This window comes from Adiantum capillus-veneris, chromosome 9 (genome assembly GCF_014529385.1).
Source record: "Adiantum capillus-veneris isolate H3 chromosome 9, ASM1452938v2, whole genome shotgun sequence".
In the NCBI taxonomy this organism is placed as follows: Eukaryota; Viridiplantae; Streptophyta; class Polypodiopsida; order Polypodiales; family Pteridaceae; genus Adiantum; species Adiantum capillus-veneris.
In genome coordinates, this window is record NC_140939.1 from 117,532,968 (window position 1) to 117,552,240 (window position 19,273).

The 19,273-nt window shown below is 45.3% G+C and overlaps 1 protein-coding gene across 1 annotated transcript in view; it reads left to right on the forward strand.

The window, feature by feature from the left end:
* Positions 1 to 370: 370 nt before the first annotated feature.
* LOC147451054 (monocopper oxidase-like protein SKU5) overlaps positions 371 to 19,273 on the forward strand; it is a 61,232-nt gene continuing 42,329 nt past the window's right edge. Inside the window, exons 1-3 of the mRNA XM_086520009.1 lie at positions 371 to 869; positions 989 to 1,098; positions 1,172 to 1,442. Coding sequence (XP_086376135.1) covers positions 708 to 869; positions 989 to 1,098; positions 1,172 to 1,442 — 543 coding nt within the window. The 5' untranslated portion in view covers positions 371 to 707. The remainder of the gene's footprint in view (positions 870 to 988; positions 1,099 to 1,171; positions 1,443 to 19,273) is intronic.

The following is a 19,273-nucleotide window of genomic DNA, read 5'->3' on the forward strand; positions in this document are numbered from 1 at the left end:
TTTGAAGCATGCCCTTGAATCTATATCTATATTATATATAAAGTGGGGAGGAATTTCGGCCCCTCCCCCCGACCACATGTTGCAAGGAGCTTCATCTGGCGGTGTTCCCTGCAACCCCAATGACACAAGTGAACAATGCACGTATAGAGAGAGAGAGAGAGGGACGGGGAGGGGGCCTCCTAAGGTGGCCCAGGCCATACTAGTGAATACATAAAATGAGGGGAAAAAGGTTCCCTTGCCATAAGCCTCCAATAAAAGCATATACCAAAAGGAAACAAAGTTAGCATTCAAAAATACCCTTGTTTGCTTTATGATGAGTAGCTAGCTTGCTACTTTACAAGTGCCAGCTTAAAGTACTCCTACAGCAACTTGCTTAAGGTAAATCAGCTGGCTAGTAGTAAAGTTTTGAATCGAAAATGGCAGAAGAGCCTGCTTTCCCGCTTCACAAGACAGCTCTGTTAAAGGGCACGTCCCTCAGAACAGAGCTTCTGTCTGCGCAGCTAGCGTCTTACAAGTGCTGCATCTGAGCAGAGCAATTTATTCGTCTTGCTTCCAACGTTTCCCTTAAGGCTGGCGTTCTTCTTCTGGAGCCTGTCAAGCTCACAATCCCCAAGCTCCAATACACACACCCACACACAGAGAGAGAGAGAGAGAGAGAGAGAGAGAGAGAGAGAGAGGGGTCAATCAGATGCTAAAGAGCAGTGGACATGGCCGCCCAAAGCTGGCTTCAATTGGTGTGGATATGGGTAGCTTGGAGTTGCGTGACAGCAGGGGAATGGAGATGGGCAGTCCAAGCCCTGGACGCCTCCCTCTATCTGCAATGGGAGGTCTCGTACGTTACCGTGGCTCCCCTCGGTGTACAGCAGCAGGTGACCTTTATTTCCCTTTCCTTCGATTGTACTCCTTGCCTGCTCCTCAAAGTCTCTGCTTGGGATATGCCCTCTTTCACTCATGTACAAGCCAACATATTTGTCTGCTTGTCTTCAAGGTCATTGGAATTAACGGACAATTTCCGGGACCTGTAATCAAGTCAACCACAAACGACAACCTTGTGATTAACGTAGTCAATAATCTGGATGAAGACCTCCTAATTACTTGGTATGTCCTACCTTTTCCTTCTGTATCTGTCCGCCTTTCTCTCTGAGCCGCCGTTATGAAGATGAAAATGCAGGAATGGTATTCAGCAGAGGCGGACTTCATGGCAAGATGGAGTGTCAGGGACCAACTGTGCTATTCCTCCCAAGTGGAATTGGACTTACAACTTCCAAGTCAAAGATCAAATTGGTAGCTACTTCTACTTCCCTTCACTGGGGTTGCAACGAGCAGGAGGCGGGTATGGTGGCTTTACCATCACCAATCGAGTTGTTATCTCTGTTCCCTTTGGCTTACCAGATGGTGACATAACTATCCTCATTGGTGACTGGTACAATGCTGGGCACAAGGTCAGCCTCCCTTTTTCTTCTCTTTTTGAGATTGAGAGAGAGAGAGAGAGAGAGAGAGAGAGAGAGAGAGAGAGAGAGAGAGAGAGAGAGAGAGAGAGAGAGAGGAGGAGGAGGAGGAGGAGCAGAAGAAAAAGAAGAAGAACGTCGTAGGAAACTATTCCAAGAGATCTTAGAGAGAGAGAGAGAGAGAGAGAGAGAGAGAGAGAGAGAGAGAGAGAGAGAGAGAGAGAGAGAGAGAGAGAGAGAGAGAGCATTAGCACATGGAGAGGAAGGTCGTCGAATTGACCTGATGAAGCTACTTGCTGGTCGGTTGAAATCGAGGTGATTGAGCACACGGACAGCCCAGCCGGAGAACACGAGGTAGGAAATGCACCATCTTTGGCGGGAGAACCAGATCATGACAAGGTGAGCTGCGTTGCAAGGCATTCATTGGCCCTGCCAATTTTGAGCTGGCTGGCTGGTAGAGGTGGGCTTTGGACAAGCAGCCAGCAAAAAAGTGAACGCCACATCAGCTAGTGAGCCAGCCGGCTAGAGCACACTCCACCTTGTGCTCATTACGAGCATAGTTACACGGAACGGGAACGGGGGGCCCTCGGGGTGGCGGAACGGGAACGGAGGCCGGAACGGTAGCCTTGAGGGAAAGGGAGAGGGAGCCTTGAGGGAGAGGGTGAGGTAGAGAGCTTCAGAGAGAGAGGGTTTAAAGCCCTTCTTTATATAGGAGAGGATGGAAATAACACCCCCCCAAAAGTTCAAAAAATCTGCCCCAAACTGTCATTTTTTAAAACTTTGGTGTTCCGGATTCGCCGTTCCGCGTTCCGGATGCCGTTCCAAGCCCCGTTCCGCTTGCCGTTCCGGTTATGCCTGGGAAGGGAACGGCGTTCCGGTCCCGTTCTCGTTTCGAGGAGGCGCCAGGCTTGGGAACGCGTTCTGGGAACGGGAGGGCCCCGTTCCGCCCGTTCCCTGTTACTATGATTAAGAGAGAGAGAGAGAGAGAGAGAGAGAGAGAGAGAGAGAGAGAGAGAGAGAGAGAGAGAGAGAGAGAAAGAGATTAAACATTGTAGGAAACTATCCCAAGAGACCTTAAGGATCTAGCTGACGAGGAGTTGAACTCAAGACCTGTTATTCAAGAGGGAAATGGCATAACCAATCTACCACACTTAGGTGATAGAAAGGTTATACCATTTTCCTCTTTTTGCGCGCGCGCGCTCACTTACACACACACACACACTTGGTCACAACTTTTGACCATGATAGTATCTGGAAGGATTCTGATTGTGTTTTGAATCACTGCATCTGGGTTAAAAAATGTGATATCCAACCATTTACACTTAATTTAAATTTGAGTTGTTGCCTTATGGGAGTTTTACCTGATACTTTACTATACATAATGATTACTACTAACTTTTGCTATGGAGGATAGCATGGTGCCTCTAAAAACCTAACTTTGTGGGAGTAGTCCCTTGTGGAATTAAACCTTAGAAAGAAAAAAAAATAAGAACAAGTTCTTGAGGTTCTAACTTTAAAAGGTAAATATTAAACCTGTCCCTGTACGGCGTCTCCTGGCTTAAACCACTGCGAGGAATTCTATGCACTATCTGTCGTCACCGATCCCCTTCCCTTTCTCATGATGATGGTGGCCCGGCGAGGCTTGTAGCTCAACCTTTTCATAATATCTCCTCCTCTCTAGGGCCCACTCATGATCCCGATATTGATTGCGCACAACGAATGGCTTGTAGAGTGCGCCCATACCCGGCATGCTGTTTGGGTGACGCCTGGTGACATGCTTCTGATACATACACATCCACTACCCCTATATTAATGTGAGGGGCTCTTCCCTTCACTTAGACTCGGGTGTGTCTTTTTAGCATAAAGGAAAAACAGAAATGTTTTAGTTTTTGGGCATTGGGTTTTTGATATATCGTGTCCCGTGCAAACAACTTGATATGGGTAACTTGGTTGTACTGGTTAAAGAAAGGGGTAATGAGAGAACAAGATGACATTGGAATTATAGTTGGCTTTTCCCTGACATTTGGAGAATATTTTGGGACTACTTCTGCTCACAGTTCTATATTTCCCTGAAATTCTCAGGTTTTAGATTAACTCTTGCTCTGGTGGATGATTATGATAGGTTTTTCTTACTTTAGTATATTGAAAGAGAATGGTTTTACTGGTTTCTAGTCCTGCTCACTTGACTTGAAAATTTATTAAATCTAATCTATGCAATCTCTGCAGTAGTTGCTTATCATGAAAACTTATGGAAAATTGATTTTGTACATTACATACTACCTGAGGTGGGTATGGTATTGTAACATAGGGAAGCTTGGTGGCCTTGACTTGCTAACTAGAATTTTGATATCTGTGCTTCATTATGCAGATGTCTTTCGCTAGTTGTGTCTAGATAGGAGACATGGTCTACAACACATTTTTCTTATATAGTGTTGCAACATAGTAAGCAGTAGCGGCCCTACTATATAGACTTAGCCAACCCATATGATGGATTATACCTGTTTTAAACAACAAGGAAAGTTACTTCTTAGATGTGCCATATTTTGCCATGGCCCACCACACGGTGGTTTTAATTTCATCAGGCTGTACAAATGATTATGCCTCCTAAATTTTTTTTCTAGATTTGCTTAAGTTCCATTATCAAACAATAAAAAAACAGTGAATATTGGGTATGGAAAACCCCTTTTTAATGAACATGCAGTTAAGTCATGACCAGTTGAAAAAAGACCATAGTAATGCTCCCAAAAAAGACCACCTTTATCATGTAATGCCAGTCAAAGCCGACCACTGTAGTGGTCCTTACCATGCTGTAGAATGGGGAACATAGCCCACCAAGCAGAGGTCCAATCACTTATATCATGCCATGCTAAGTATAGTCATCCCGATTATTTAAGTACACCATTTGTTACAATACATGCATTTTTATGAAACAACACTTTACCATTTAATTTAAAAAAACTACAGTAACAAAATTATTGATGCTAAGCTTAGTGACCAACCTGAGTTTGCTGAGTTGTAAGCTCCATGCTTGGTACAACACGAGGTGAAGAAAACACACAGTCCTCACTCTTGACATAAGTAAAACACACGCAAAGCTAAGTGAGGGGCAAAATGCGCCCTCACCTCTTTAAATAGAAAAAGGATTGGTTTTGAGTTGGCCTGCTTGATGGCTAGCTCTGGCTTTTTGGCTCTGGCTAATACTTCTATGACCTTGGCAATTACTTCTCTGGGCTAATAATTTTGCTAATATTTTAAAATGCAATCCTTAATGGTATAATGTTGATAAATATGCTTACTTGTTGCAAAGTACTGGCCTTTATCTCGTCTTGAGATACTCCTAGTTGACTTTAGCTTTTGGTTCACTATCTTGCTTACCCAACATGATCTTTTTTTAGAGGTTCGGATCCGATAAATCTTCTGGTTTTTTTTTATGGTTACTAAGCCAATAGATATCTTCTGCACCGATAGTTAAAATTTTTGGATAAATTCTTGACAGACGATGGATTATTTTTCTGATATATGGCTAACATACCCTATTTAAAGTAATTTAAGAGTTTGCTTTTGTTAAAAGCATTTGGGTACAAAGAAATTTCTAGCCATTTTTACAATGAGTAGTTGGCTTGTCTATATAAATGGCTCGACCTCGGAGCATATTTTAAAAGCTATTTGTTAGACTTAGCTACGTATGGTAGCAGGTGAGAAGTTTATCTTGGCTTAAAAAGGTTTAGCTTGCTGCGGTCCGACTTTGAACATCCAGTATATGCCGAAGCAAGCTCCAAATCTGACGGTAATGTAGGCCTAACCCAAAGCGTGCTGCGCTTGAGAAAAGGTAAGAAAATTCCCAGATGAATCCACCACATCATCAACCGTGCGTATGCCACGATCAGAGAGGAAGTAGGCTTGACAAGGCGACTGATCAACCAGGGTAAAAGAAAACGCCTTGCCCTAATAAATGCTTTCCAAACGCAACGAATTCCATCTGCTTGCTGCCTGCCATGCCAAGGGAGATGATCTGTAACAACTTTCCAAGCGGAGAGCAAGCCAGAGGGTGATTAAGCAACCAGGAATATTACCGACCATCTTGCCAAACACAATCTCCCAATGCGAAATCTGCCAATGACCAAAGGCAGGAGTGACAACATGTTGACATAGATCAACAACCATAACTGTCCATGGCTGAGACTGCAATGCAAGAGTGGTCAATAACATAGCCTTCCTTGCCAATGCATGGCGATGAAGGTCTAAAATATTCAGCCCGCCAAGACGCTTTGGAGTGAAAAGTTTCTCCATTGCTAACAAGCGGAGGCCTTTCTTATGAGAACTGGTGCACCACAAGTGAGATACAATAGTAGACATAAGCAATGAGAGGCGGGAGCAAGGCCAGTGTAGCAACGGCAAGTAAAACTGAACATATGCCATCATGTTACTTTGCACTATACGAAGTCGAACATGCAGCTGCCATGTAGACAATTTCCAATAGTGCAATTTTGCATTCAAGCGTTGCATGACCCAATCGATTTGTTGCGTATTACTAACTTGCCAACTGATAGGATATTCTAAACGCCTGACCACCACATGCGGATCGAGAATCACGCCAGGCCACAAAAGATGATGCCAGTTACAAACAGCAAGAGGCAAGAGTTTAGATTTTCGAAAGTTAACCTTAAGGCCTGTTGCCAAGCCAAATGTATCCAATGCTGCATAATTTTGCGCACATCATCCTGGTTGTTACGAGGCATGAACAACGAATCATCAGCATAGGCCTGTCCTGCGAAGTCTTTTCCATTGGGTAATTTTAGGCCATGAAGACGACCGAGCGAACTCAAGTGATCCAAATACAATAAGAGAGGGTGAGTGACAACGGCATACAATGTCACAAACTGTTACGTGTCAAAGCCCAGGAAGCCAACTTGCAGATGTCGGCCGAGGGGCCTAAACCCTAAGAAGAACAAGTAACAGAAGAAGTCCTACCAACTTATGGGGACCCCGTCCGATGGGGTCCCAGTGACATAAAGGAAGTAAAATAAAGCAGGACCCACACACAAACTCACGTAGAAACTGATGACATGGCAGTTGTACGGACGCTCCACGTTTTGTGCTGATTGCTACACGGCAGTTGTACGAAATTCCGCATAACGCACTGACAGCTTTTTGGCATTGCTTTTGGACCAGAAGCTTTGAGTTTTGAAGGCTTTTCATTGTAACTTCTTTTCAGGCCAAGGGTCTTCAAATATGAGGTTAGGGCTCATTCTCTAGCATGCTTTTTGGAGAAGGTCCAGTGTTTGGAGTACTGTTTTGTACTCTGTTGATGCAATATAAAGAAATACCAAAAGGGGTGCCAAGGTTTGTGTCTTGTGAAAATCAATCTCAAAGGCCTCGTTTGACGCCTCAACAACGAGACACCTTACTACAAGAAGGCCGATGCTTTGGATTCTTTCAAACAGGGCTTAATCATTCTAATTGTCCCAAACGCACTGATAGACCAGAGGAGCCGACGCCCAAACCAATGGTCGATAGAACCCCAGTGCCACCTCTTGCTAAGAGAGCTAGACCCGCTATTGGACTAGTTCCTGATATTTATGGCATACGCCTCGAGAGTACAAATGAATTGTGTCGAGCGTATGGCAAAGTCAATGGCTTCAAAGCCCTTATTTTCTTTGACCCGGAGCTACAAAGAACTTCATCCATCCAGAATTCTTAAAGCAGATGCACTTTGATTATGATGCAAAGGGTGGAGAAATTGAAGCTGAGCTAACCACAAGGCAAACTCAGAAAGTTGTACCGCTCATTGGTGCTCTTCCAGTGACTATTCAAGATGATCATGGAAAAGCTGATTTCCACATTATGAAGCGGGGCAATTTGACGTTCTGTTGGGCATCTTAGCAAGACAAGAATGATGTGACTCTCCAGGCTCGGAACCGAACCATCACTGTGATGCAGAAGGACAAGCCAATCGTCGTTGTCCGAACAAAACCTCGAATAAACTCTCTCTACTTGTTTTTTTTTATAGCTAGAAAGTATTGTTTGTGAGAATTTGTTTGAAATGGATGGTATCTGTTTTGAACTTGTTTTGGTGTTGATTTAAAATGTTTGACTCTGGTTTTAATATTGGTTTCAATGATTGGTGATTTTACTCCCGGGTGGAGTAGTGAGAAATGATGATTGAAAAGTGTTGTTTTTACTCATGGCCCGGACCCTTGTGGTTATTTTACGGGGCGAGTATTGTTGTTTTGACTCCTGGCCCGGACTTGGATGGTTATGCGGGAGGAGTATTACAAGTCTGAGCAGTGGTTATGTTCAGCACCTCCAAACGACGCAGGTTGCGGTGTGGGGCGCGTTTGGTTGTAAAAGGCCTCTATATCTCTTGGCTCGAACCTTTTTAGGTTATGCGGGAGGAGTGATAAGGGAGTCGTTGAATATCTCCCGGCCCGAACCTTGTTAGGCTATGTGGGAGGAGCGTTCCTCGACTGCTTTATGTTTCTATGTCTTGTAACATGCATATGTGAGCATTTGTATTGCATTGTGATGTGCCAACCATTGAATAATCCTAATTGGATGAGATTGCCTAGGTATGTAATTTTAGTGCATCAAGACACCCGTGGAAGATCAGTACGGTCTGGATGATGGCTAATTTTACTACGTCGGAATATCGGGAGTTCCGAACTAGACGAAAGGAGAAGCTAACTCCTTGATCAAAAGAGCTGAAAATAGAAGCTAACTCCTTAACAAAAAGAGCAAATTGATTGTCCCTTAGAATATCCCTCGGAATGACCCTCAAAATTTTTTGAGCTAACCTGAGTTGTGTTGCAGATATGCTGTAATCACGAACGATGTCACAAAACGAGCACCACGTGCCAATAGAGAAGAACAGACTGAACAAACTTTTAGCACTTCAATAACAACTGAACTGAAAGAGAGAGACGACACGCGACATGGAGTGGCGGAATTCCACCCCGGAGAGTATTGGCCCCAAACCTTGGCGCCCCTTTCGGTATTCCTTGATATTGCATCAACATAGTATAAGCCGGTACTCCAGACTTTGCACCTTCTCCAGGATGCATGCCAGAGAATGAGCCCTAACCTCATATTTAAAGGCCTTAGTCCCCAAAGCAATTTAGAGTAAAAAGCCTTTAAACTCAAAAGCATCTGGTTCAAAAGCAAAGCCAAAAAGCTGCCAGTGCAATTTACGAAAATCTGTACAGCCTGCCACGTCATCAGCCAGCGCAAAACGCGGAATTCCGTATAGCTTGCCACGTCATCTTGTCAGTGCAATTTTCGGAAATCTGCCACATCATCAGTTTGCGCAAGTCTTGAGAGTCCAGCTTTATTTAAATCCTTTATGTCACTCGGGGCCCCATCGAACGGGGTCCCCATAAGTTGGTAGGACTTCTTCTTGTGTTACTCGTTCTCTTAGGGTTTAGGCCCCTCGGCCTGCATCTGCAAGTTGACTCCATTCTTCAGGGCTTTGACATGTTAGCAGTTTGTTACAAACGATTACTCTCTATCAAGAAGGGGAGATGTTACAAACTGCTGACGTATCAAAGCCCTGAAGAAGGGAGCCAACTTGCAGATGCTGGCCGAGGGGCCTAAACCCTAAGAAGAACAAGTAACAAAAGAAGAAGTCCTACCAACTTATGGGGACCTCGTCCGATGGGGCCCAGTGACATAAAAGAAGTAAAATAAAGCAGGACCACACAAAAACTCATGCAAAAATTGATCACATGGCAGTTGTAGGGACGCTCCGCGTTTTGCACTGACTGCTGACGTAGCAGTTGTACAGAATTCCGCAAAACACACTGGCAGCTTTTTGGCATTGCTTATGGACCATAAGCTTTTGAGTTTTGAAGGATTTTCACTGTAACTGCTTTTTAGGCCAAGGGCCTTAAAATATGAGGTTAGGGTTCATTCTATGGCATGCTTTTTGGAGAAGGTGCAAAGTTTGGAGTACTGGCTTGTACTATATTGATGCAATATAAAGAAATACCAAAAGGGGTGCAAAGATTTGGGGCCAATACTCTGTGGGTTGGAATTCCGCTACTCTCTCTGTCTCTCTCTCTCTCTCTCTCTCTCTCTCTTAGTTCAATTGTTAAATGAAGTGCTAAAAGTCTGTTTAGTCTGTTCTTTTCGATTGGCACGTGGTGTCCGTCTTGTGTCAGTGATATCAGAGCATGAGGCGCGTGCTTTTCTGAAAGCATACCGGTCCTATATAAGAGCATACAGAGCTACTCGAATTTTATTTGAGGTATCTTCGGCCTCTTCCACCCTTAACTTCATCGCGCATCGGGCGCGCTCCTGTCTTCATCGTTGTGTCTTACAAGGCAATGGGCATAAGCCATAAAGAACCCAAGACTTGGACTTCATGGATTCAGGAGAATATTTGCAGTTTTTGCTCAACGAACTCCACGACATTTTTTCGCGGCATCCTCAGCAGAATCTTCCAATGTTGCAAAGTTTTCAACAATTTGTGAACTACATGTTACCCCCTCTGATGCCCCAGGTGGTACCTCCTCCCAGAGTAACAGGGAACGGGCGGAACGGACCTCTCCGGTTCCCGGAACACGTTCCCGGCCAGGTTGGGTCCCCGAAACGGAAATGGGAACGGAACGCCGTTGGGTCCCCGAAACGGAAATGGGAACGGAACGGCGTTCCGTTCCCGGGTGTAACCGGAACAGTTGGGCGGAACGGGTAGGGAACGGTCGAACCGGAACGGGAACTCGTGAGCGGAACGGAACGGGAACGGCCGATTTCAAAATTTGAAAAAAAAGACCGTTTAAAAAAAAAAACAAGGGGCATTTAGGGACCATTTTTGAACGTTTGGGGGAGGGGTAGAGCTCTCTAAGTCCTATATAATGCCTCAAGGGCAAGGTTGAGAGCTCATAGTCTCATCCTTCCCTCAAGGCTCAAGCTCTCAAGCTCTCTATGTCGGCTCTAGCCTCTTCCAAGTTCCTCAAGGCTCAACCTTCAAGGCTTCAAGCTCTCTCTCCTTCTCCCTTGGGCCTCACGGCTTTAAGCCTCAAGGCTCAAGTGAAAGCTCACTCTCCCTCTCTCCATCTCTCCCTTTTCCTCTCTCTCTCACGGCTCGCCATCTCTCCATAATACATATCTCCCTCATCTCCCTCTCCCTATCACTCCATCTCTCCCTCTCCCTCTCCGTATCTCTCCCGAGTCCCTCTCCCTTTCTCTCTGAAGCTCGCTCCTTCTCTCGAGTCTCACATGGCGCAAGCTTCCGTATCAAGTAAACGTGTGCCCTTGGGTGCGAAGAAGAAGAAGGAGGAAGTATCACGGTGGGACAAAGTGCATTCCCGAGTGTTGGGAAAGTTCGGTGGTGCCCGTGCATGGAAGTGCAAACTATGCGGCTTCGAGAGGCAATCCGGCACAACCAAAGTCCGCGCTCACCTCCTTACGCTAGAGGGACAACAAGTGGCAATATGCAAGGAGGTCAACAAGCATTTGTTGAAGGTCTTTCAAGCTAGGGATGCCGCCATCAAAGCCAACAAGGAAGAGAAGGATGCGGCCAAGCCGAAGCGCCCCGCAATCGACCCCAACGATTTGCTCTTTCCCTCTTCTACACCTTCTTCATCCATCGGTGGTAATAGTAATGCGGCGACGACGGAGACGGGGGCGACATCATTTCGATCGGCATTCTCAACCCCTAATACTACGCCGGTCTCCACTCTCAAGCCGCACCAACGCACTCTACATGCCACTTGGGATCCGAAAAGGAAGGAGGATGTGGATGCAAGTGTTGCACGCTTCTTCTATCATGACCACATTCCCTTCATAAAGGCTCGGTAAGACATTCCTCCATTTTTGGATTTAGATATATTGACCAATTTATTAATTTAATTTTGAATCCTAATACCTATGTGTTACCTCTTATGTGTAGGTCGGAGTACTTCAAGACTATGTGCACAAGGATAGGAGAGTATGGGACACGATATGTGCCACCCTCTTCCGAGGCCCTCCGCACTACTCTACTCGATAGAGAGAAGGCCGTTGTGGAGATGGCAACCCTTAACATGAAGAGGGAATGGACCAAGTATGGAGTGACCCTCATTGCGGATGGATGGAGCGACACTAGGAGGAGATCCATTCATGGCATTGTTGCCTATTCCAAAGGGGAAATGTATTTTGCCCACTCCCATGATGCTACAGAAACAGGAAAATCAACCGATGTCCTTGCAGGAGAGTGGGCCTCCGCCATAGAGACCATTGGGTCCGAACTTGTGATAGGGCTAGTCACTGATGGGGAGGCATCGAACAGGGCAGCCGGGGCTATTTTAGAAGGCACATACCCCCACATCACGGTGTCCTTTTGTATGGCGCATTGCCTTAACAACCTCCTGAAGGATTTCGGCAAACTACCTTGGATAGAGCCTCTCTTTGCATCTACAGCCAAAGTGGTTTCTTTTGTCAACAACCACAATGTCCTTTGAGCAGAGTTCTTGAAGCGGTCGGGGGGGGGAAAGTTCTTCTCAAGTATTGTGAGACCCGCTTTGCCTACAACTTTCTTATGGTAGGCCGATTTGTGGAGTGTCAGAGTGCAGTGCGGCAACTCTTCATCAGTACAGAGTTTGTTGAGACTTCCCATGCACGTACAGCAGCAGGGATCATTTGTACAGAGAAGGTAGAGGATCCTGAGTTCTGGGAGTCTCTAAAGACTCTTGACAAAATAGTAAAACCAGTGATTCACTTGCTTAGAGTGATAGATGGTATGCAACCTTGTGTTGGCAAGGTTTATGAAGCAATGGATCGCCTGGTGGAGGCGCTTGGAGATCTTGAGAAGGACCCAGATAGGCTTGAAGAAATCAAAGACCTATGCAGCAGCAGGTGGAACTCCTATAGTTCACCTCTTCATGGTGTAGCTTTTGTGTTGGATCTAGAGTTCCAAGGTGCAATACAGGAGCATGATTCAGAGGTAAATACACATTAGAACACTATTTTGAAGAGGCTTCACCGTGATAGAGACATGTAGCGCAAAATCAAGGATCAGCTTGCATTTTACAGGGATATGCGAGGATCATTTGGGACTGCCGATGCCCAAATTGATCGCGCCAAGATTTCCTCGGTCTTGTGGTGGCAAGAAAATGGTTCAGATGGTCTCGATCTTCAGCGACTTGCTATCTGCATTCTCAGCCAAGCGGTTAGCTCCTCTTGCTTGGAGCAATTGTGGAGTGTTTACAGCCACATTGCATCTAGAAAGAGGAACCGACTTGGAGTGGAGAAAGCAAAGGACCTTGTTTTTGTCAGTGCAAACTTACGAATGCTTTGCAAGTCAGCATCTAAAGTGACAGACCCTTTTCTACAGTGGGAGATGGAGGCAGAGGCAGAGGTGCTTGGAGAGGCGGCAACATCTACACATGAGGATGAGCCTATGCAGGAGGATTGGGATGATATTCATGACATCCAGGACACCACTACAGATTGGGAGACAGGAGGCTCTTCTCAAGCATGACTCATGAGTCATGACTGATTGCTCCTTATATCTTTTTGTAGCGCCTTGGCTGGCCTTGTAAGCCATCGTCATGATCTATCTAGTATCATTGTTTTGCTCCAAGCTTTTGTGTGGAGTCTGGACTCTTTTAATTTTAAGTTAAGTTAATGTCCTTTCTATGAAGAATCAAGATGCTTCTGTGTCATGTGAATGGTGGATTCGTGTCATGAGTCATGACCGCACCTTAAGACTTAAGCATCATTGCAAAGCATGCCTAAATAGGATTCTACTTGGAGTAATGAGTGTGTGTGGCTCTCTACTAACATATAGGTTGAATCCACCCTAATTTAAGCATAATTCGAGTTTACCGTTCCGGCCCTCGTTCTCGTTCCTCTTTTTCGGGGGCCCCCCGTTCCGAAACGTTCCGGAGGCCCCTGTTCCCATTCCCCGTTCCCGTTCTTGGTAACTTTGCCTCCTCCTTCGGCATCAGAAAGTACGAGAGCTTTCAACTGGCAATTTTCTCAGCCTTCTTTTCCGATCGGGAGAGTTTTGAGGAATATGGTGTAGCCATCTGACCCTGATCTAGTGCAACCGCCTTTGCCACCGCCATTGCTCCCAACTCCACCACCACCGCCACCACCAGCCTACAATGGTTGGAGCCCATATGGATACCCTAATTATCCATACCCGAGATATGCGCCTAACCAACCCAAAGATTTCAAAGATGGCGGCATGACAATCAAATTTTTCACTTTTTCCGTGGTGAAAGATCGCAAGCGACACAACCGCATGTTCGAAGGACCTGGCAAGCTTTCAAGACAGTTTTTGCATGTAGTTACATGACTTCTATGTTTGAAGTCCGGATTTTGGTAGAGTAGGGAAACTTGAAAATGCTTGCCACCAAAACCATGGACGAATATAACCAAAGGTTTCTCGACGTGTACCTTCCAGTGTCCTTCTCTAGATCTATTCCCTTGGAGGCCCAATTCGAGCGATACACCATTGGACTACCATCACCATTGTAGGAATATTCTCTATCCAAGCAGGTCTCCACCATGCAAGAACTTATGGACCATGCTGCAGTCGGCTACAAACTGATGAAAGGAAAGCTAGAGTTTAACACAGAAGAATCTCCGGCCACTAACCAAAACTCTCGGCAACAACGAACAAATTCTCGAGAGTCTCGTGAAAATCAACCGCAAAGGCCTCGTTTGACGCCTCAACAACGAGACACCTTACTCAAGAAGGCCGATGCTTTGGATACTTTCAAACAAGACATAATCATTCTAATGTCCCAAACGCACTGATAGATCAAAGGAGCTGACGCCCGCACCAATAGTCGACAGAACCCCAATGCCACCTCTTGCTATTGGACTAGTTCCTGATATTTATGGCATATGCCTTGAGAGTACAAATGAATTGTGTCGAGCATATGGCAAAATCAATGGCTTCAAAGCTCTTATTTTCTTTGACCCGGAGCTACAGAGAACTTCATCCATCTAGACTTCTTAAAGCAAACGCACTTTGATTATGATGGAGAGGGTGGAGAAATTGAAGCTGAGCTAGCCATAGGCAACTCAGAAAGTAGTATTGCTCATTGGTGCTATTTCAATGACTATTCAAAATAATCATGGAAAAGTTGATTTGCACATCATGAAGTTGGGCAATTGCGACGTACTCTTGGGCATGCCTTGGCACGACAAGAATGATGCAACTCTCCAGGTTCGGAACCGAACCATCACTGTGATGCAGAAGGACAAGCCAATCGTCCTCAAAGTTCCATTGTTCGAACAAAATCTCGAATGAACTCTCTACTTGTTTTTCTTTATAGCTAGAAGTATTGTTTGTGAGAATTTGTTTGAAATGGATGGTATTTGTTTTGAACTTGTTTTGGTGCCGATTTAAAATGTTTGACTCTGGTTTTAATACTGGTTTCAATGATTGATGATTTTACTCCCGCGTGGAGTAGTGAGAAATGATGATTGAAAAGTGTTGTTTTTACTCATGGCCCGGACCCTTGTGGTTATTTTACGGGGTGAGTATTGTTGTTGTGACTCTCGGCCCGGACTTGGATGGTTATGCAAGAGGAGTATCAACAAGTCTGAGTAGTGGTTACTTTCAGCACCTCCAAACGAAGCAGGCTGCGGTTTGGGGGTGTTTGGTTGTAAAAGGCCTCTATATCTCCCGGGCCGGACCCTTTTAGGTTATGCGGGAGGAATGATGAGGGAGTCGTTGAATATCTCCCGGCCCGAACCTTGTTAGGTTATGCGGGAGGAGTGTTCTTGATGGCTTTATGTTTCTATGTCTTGTAACATGCATATGTGACCATTTGTATTGCATTGTGATGTGCCAACCACTGAATATTCCTAATTGGATGAGATTGCCTAGGTATGTAATTTTAGTGCATCAAGACACCCGTGGAAGATCAGTACGGTTTGATGTGATGGCTAATTTTACTACACCGGAATATCAAGAGTTTCGATCTGGCCAAAAGGAGAAGCTAACTCCTTGATCAAAAGAGCCGAAAGGAGAAGCTAACTCCTTAACGAAACGAGCAAACTGATTATCCCTTGGAATGTCCCTCGGAAATTTTTGAGCTATCTTGAGTTGTGTTGCAAATATGCTGTAATCGCGAACGATGTCACAAAACGGGCACCACGTGCCAATAGAAAAGAACAGACTGAACAGATTTATAGAACTATAATAACAACTGAACTGAAAGAGAGAGACGACACGCGACACAGAGTGGCGGAATTCCACCCCGGAGAGTATTGGCTCCAAACCTTGGCGCCCCTTACGGTATTTCTTTATATTGCATCATTACAGTACGAGCCGGTACTCCAAACTTAGCACCTTCTCCAGGAAGCATGCGAGAGAATGAGTCCTAACCTCATATTTAAAGGCCTTAGTCCCCAAAAGCAATCTAAAGTAAAAAGCCTTCAAACTCAAAAGCATCTGGTCCACAAGCGAAGCCAAAATGCTGCCAGCGCAATTTACGAAAATCCGTACAACTTGCCACGTCATCAGCTAGTGCAAAACGCGGAATTCCGTACAACCTGCCACGTCATCCTGTCAAGGCAATTTTCAAAAATCTGCCACGTCATCAGTTTGTGCAAGTCTTGAGAGTCCAACTTTATTTAAATCCTTTATGTCACTCGGGGCCCCATCGAACGGGGTCCCCATAAGTTGGTAGGACTTCCTCCTCCGTTACTCGTTCTCTTAGGGTTTAGGCCCCTCAGCCGGCATCTGTAAGTTGACTCCATTCTTCAGGGCTTTGACACGTCAGCAGTTTGTTACAAACGATTACTCTCTATCAAGAAGGGGAGATGTCACAAACTGCTGACGTATTAAAGCCTTGAAGAAGGGAGCCAGCTTGCAGATGCCGGCCGAGGGGCCTAAACCCTAAGACGAACAAGTAACAAAAGAAGAAGTCCTACCAACTTATGGGGACCCCGTTCGATGGGGCCCCAGTGACATAAAGGAAGTAAAATAAAGCAAGACCCACACAGAAACTCATGCAAAAACTGATGACATGGCAGTTGTAGGGACGCTCCGCGTTTTGCGCTGACTGCTGACGTAGCAGTTGTACGGAATTCCGCAAAACACACTGGCAGCTTTTTGGCATTGCTTTTGGACCAGAAGCTTTTGAGTTTTGAAGGCTTTTCACTGTAACTGCTTTTCAAGCCAAGGGCCTTTAAATATGAGGTTACGACTCATTCTCTGGCATGCTTCTTGGAGAAGGTGCAAAGTTTGAAGTACTGGCTTGTACTGTGTTGATGCAATATAAAGAAATACCGAAAGGGGCACCAAGGTTTGGGGCCAATAGTCTGTGGGGTGGAATTCCGCTACTCCGTGTTGCGGGTTGTCTCTCTCTCTCTCTCTCTCTCTCTCTTTCTCTCAGTTCAATTGTTAATGAAGTGCTAAAAGTCTGTTTAGTCTGTTCTTCTCAATTGGCACGTGGTGTCCGTCTTGTGTGAGTGGTATCAGAGCATCAAGCGTGTGCTTTTTTGAAAGCATACGGGTCTTACAAAAGAGCAGACAAAGCTATTCGAATTGTATTTGAGGTATCTTCGGCCTGCGACCGCGGACTTATTAGCCACTTCCATTCTAACTTCATCGCGCATCGGGCGCGCTCCTGTCTTCATCGTTGTGTCCTACAAGGCATAAGCCATAAAGAACTCAAGACTTGGAATTCGTGTATTTAGCAGAATATTTGCAGTTTTTGCTCAACAAACTCCACGACATTCTTTCGCGGCATCCTCAACAGAATCTTCCGATGTTGCAAAGTTTTCAACAATTTGTGAACTACATGTTACCCCCTCTGATGCGCCAGGTGGTACCTCCTCTTCTCGCATCAGAAAGTAGGAGAGCTTCCAATTGCTTTTCAAGCCAACGGCCTTTAAATACGAGGTTAGGGCTGATTCTCTGGCATGCTTCTCGGAGACGGTGCAGTGTCTGGAGTACCGGCTTGTACTGTTTTGATGCAACATAAAGAAATACCGAAAGGGGCGCCAAGGTTTGGTGCCAATACTCTTTGGGGTGGAATTCCGCCACTCCGTGTCGCGTGTCGTCTCTCTCTCTCTCTCTCTCTCAGTTCAATTGTTAATGAAGTGCTAAAAGTCTGTTCAGTCTGTTCTTTTCTATTGGCACGTGGTGCCCGTCTTTTGTCGTACAACAAGGCGCTAAGCGGGCAACCCTGTCTGACAGAGCATCCAAGAGGCCAAGGTTTTGTCATCTCTCCATCAAAGAGGCCTGAACGTGTACTTCGAGCATACAAAAAGTAAATGACATTGACCATCTTTGGGCCAGAACCAAGGGCCCGCATGGTAGCAACAATGAAATCCCACTGAATCGAAAGCCTTTGCGATGTGTAATTGCATTACGAGAACATCCTGCTGGGTATATTTGGCATTTTCATTCCAATCAATACATTAACCAGATTATCCAAAATCTGGTGAGGAGGAATAAAGTCATCTTGCGTGGAATGGATACCAGCCATAACAGGTTCCTTGATATGATTCACAATGATCTTAGCCAAGATTTCATAGATGACCAACATAAGAGAAATTGGCCGCCAATGCGAGAACTGCTCACAAAGCACTTGTTTAGGCAGCAACTTCAATAAACCCTCTTTCCAAGACATTGGCAAATCCTATGTCACCCATGCAACTTTCATTATATCCAGTAAAGGTTCTATCAAAGGCTCCCAGAAAGAGACAAAAAATTCCAAAGTGAGCCCATCCCAACCAGGCAAACGCAATCTTCCGAGAGCAAGCAAAGCTGAGTGCAATTCATTCTCTGTAAGAGCCACCTCCAGGGCCAAAGCATCCTGAGACAAGACAATTGAATGCACTGTAGATAACAAAAGTTGACATGCATGAAGAATTGCGGCCTAGGCCAAGGGGGGAGCCGCTAAAACAGTCCTAAAATGGGACACCATGGTATCTGCAAGCTCACGCTTCGAAGCTGTCCAAGCTCTTGGTTGAAACATGACCCGCTTAATAGTTTGAGAGGCCCTTGAATGATGCAAGTGCTTAAAAACCTGCTTGGTGTCGCAAGACGTGCACCACGTGTCAATAGAAATAGAACATACTGAAGAGACTTTTAGCACTTCAATAACAACTGAACTGAAAGAGAGAGTATAGCAATCGCAATGGATCTCCAAGGTCATCTGCTCGTGAAGAGACATCTATTGAGAGATGTCGAGAAATTTCAAGTTATAATCTGCTAGGGTTTCCATGGCAAGCATTTCAAGATACCCCACTCTGCAAGAAGTTGCACTCTGAAATAAGATGTCAGAAACCATATAAGTTCGTGCAAAAAAAATATTTCTTGAAAGCTTGCCAAGTCCTTGGAAGTGTGCGGCCTGGTAGCTATAGACATCAGCATAGTATCTGTCTCTGAGAAAAATAGCAGCTCGAAACAAATCTTGGATCCTTCTCTTGCAAGTGATCTTAATGGCTTATGCCCTGTAAGACATGAGCGGTGAAGATGGGAGCGCATCCGATGCGCGATGAAGTAAGGGTGGGAGTCGCTAATAAGTCTGGGTCGGAGCACGAGCCTAAAATTTCCAATAAGCTTTGGAAGTGCAATCTTGCTCTGTCTGCTCTTTGTAGGACTGGTATGCTTTTAGAAAAGCACACGCTTGATGCAGCTTTGGAAGTGCAATCTTGCTCTGGCTGCTCTTTGGTAGGATTAGTATGCTTTCAGAAAAGCACACGCTTGATGCTTTGATACCACTGTCACAAGACGGGCACCACGTGCCAATAGAAAAAGAACAGACTGAACAGACTTTTAGCACTTCAATAACAAGTGAACTGAAAGAGAGAGACGACACGCGACACGGAGTGGCGGAATTCCACCCCAGAGAGTATTGGCTCCAAACCTTGGT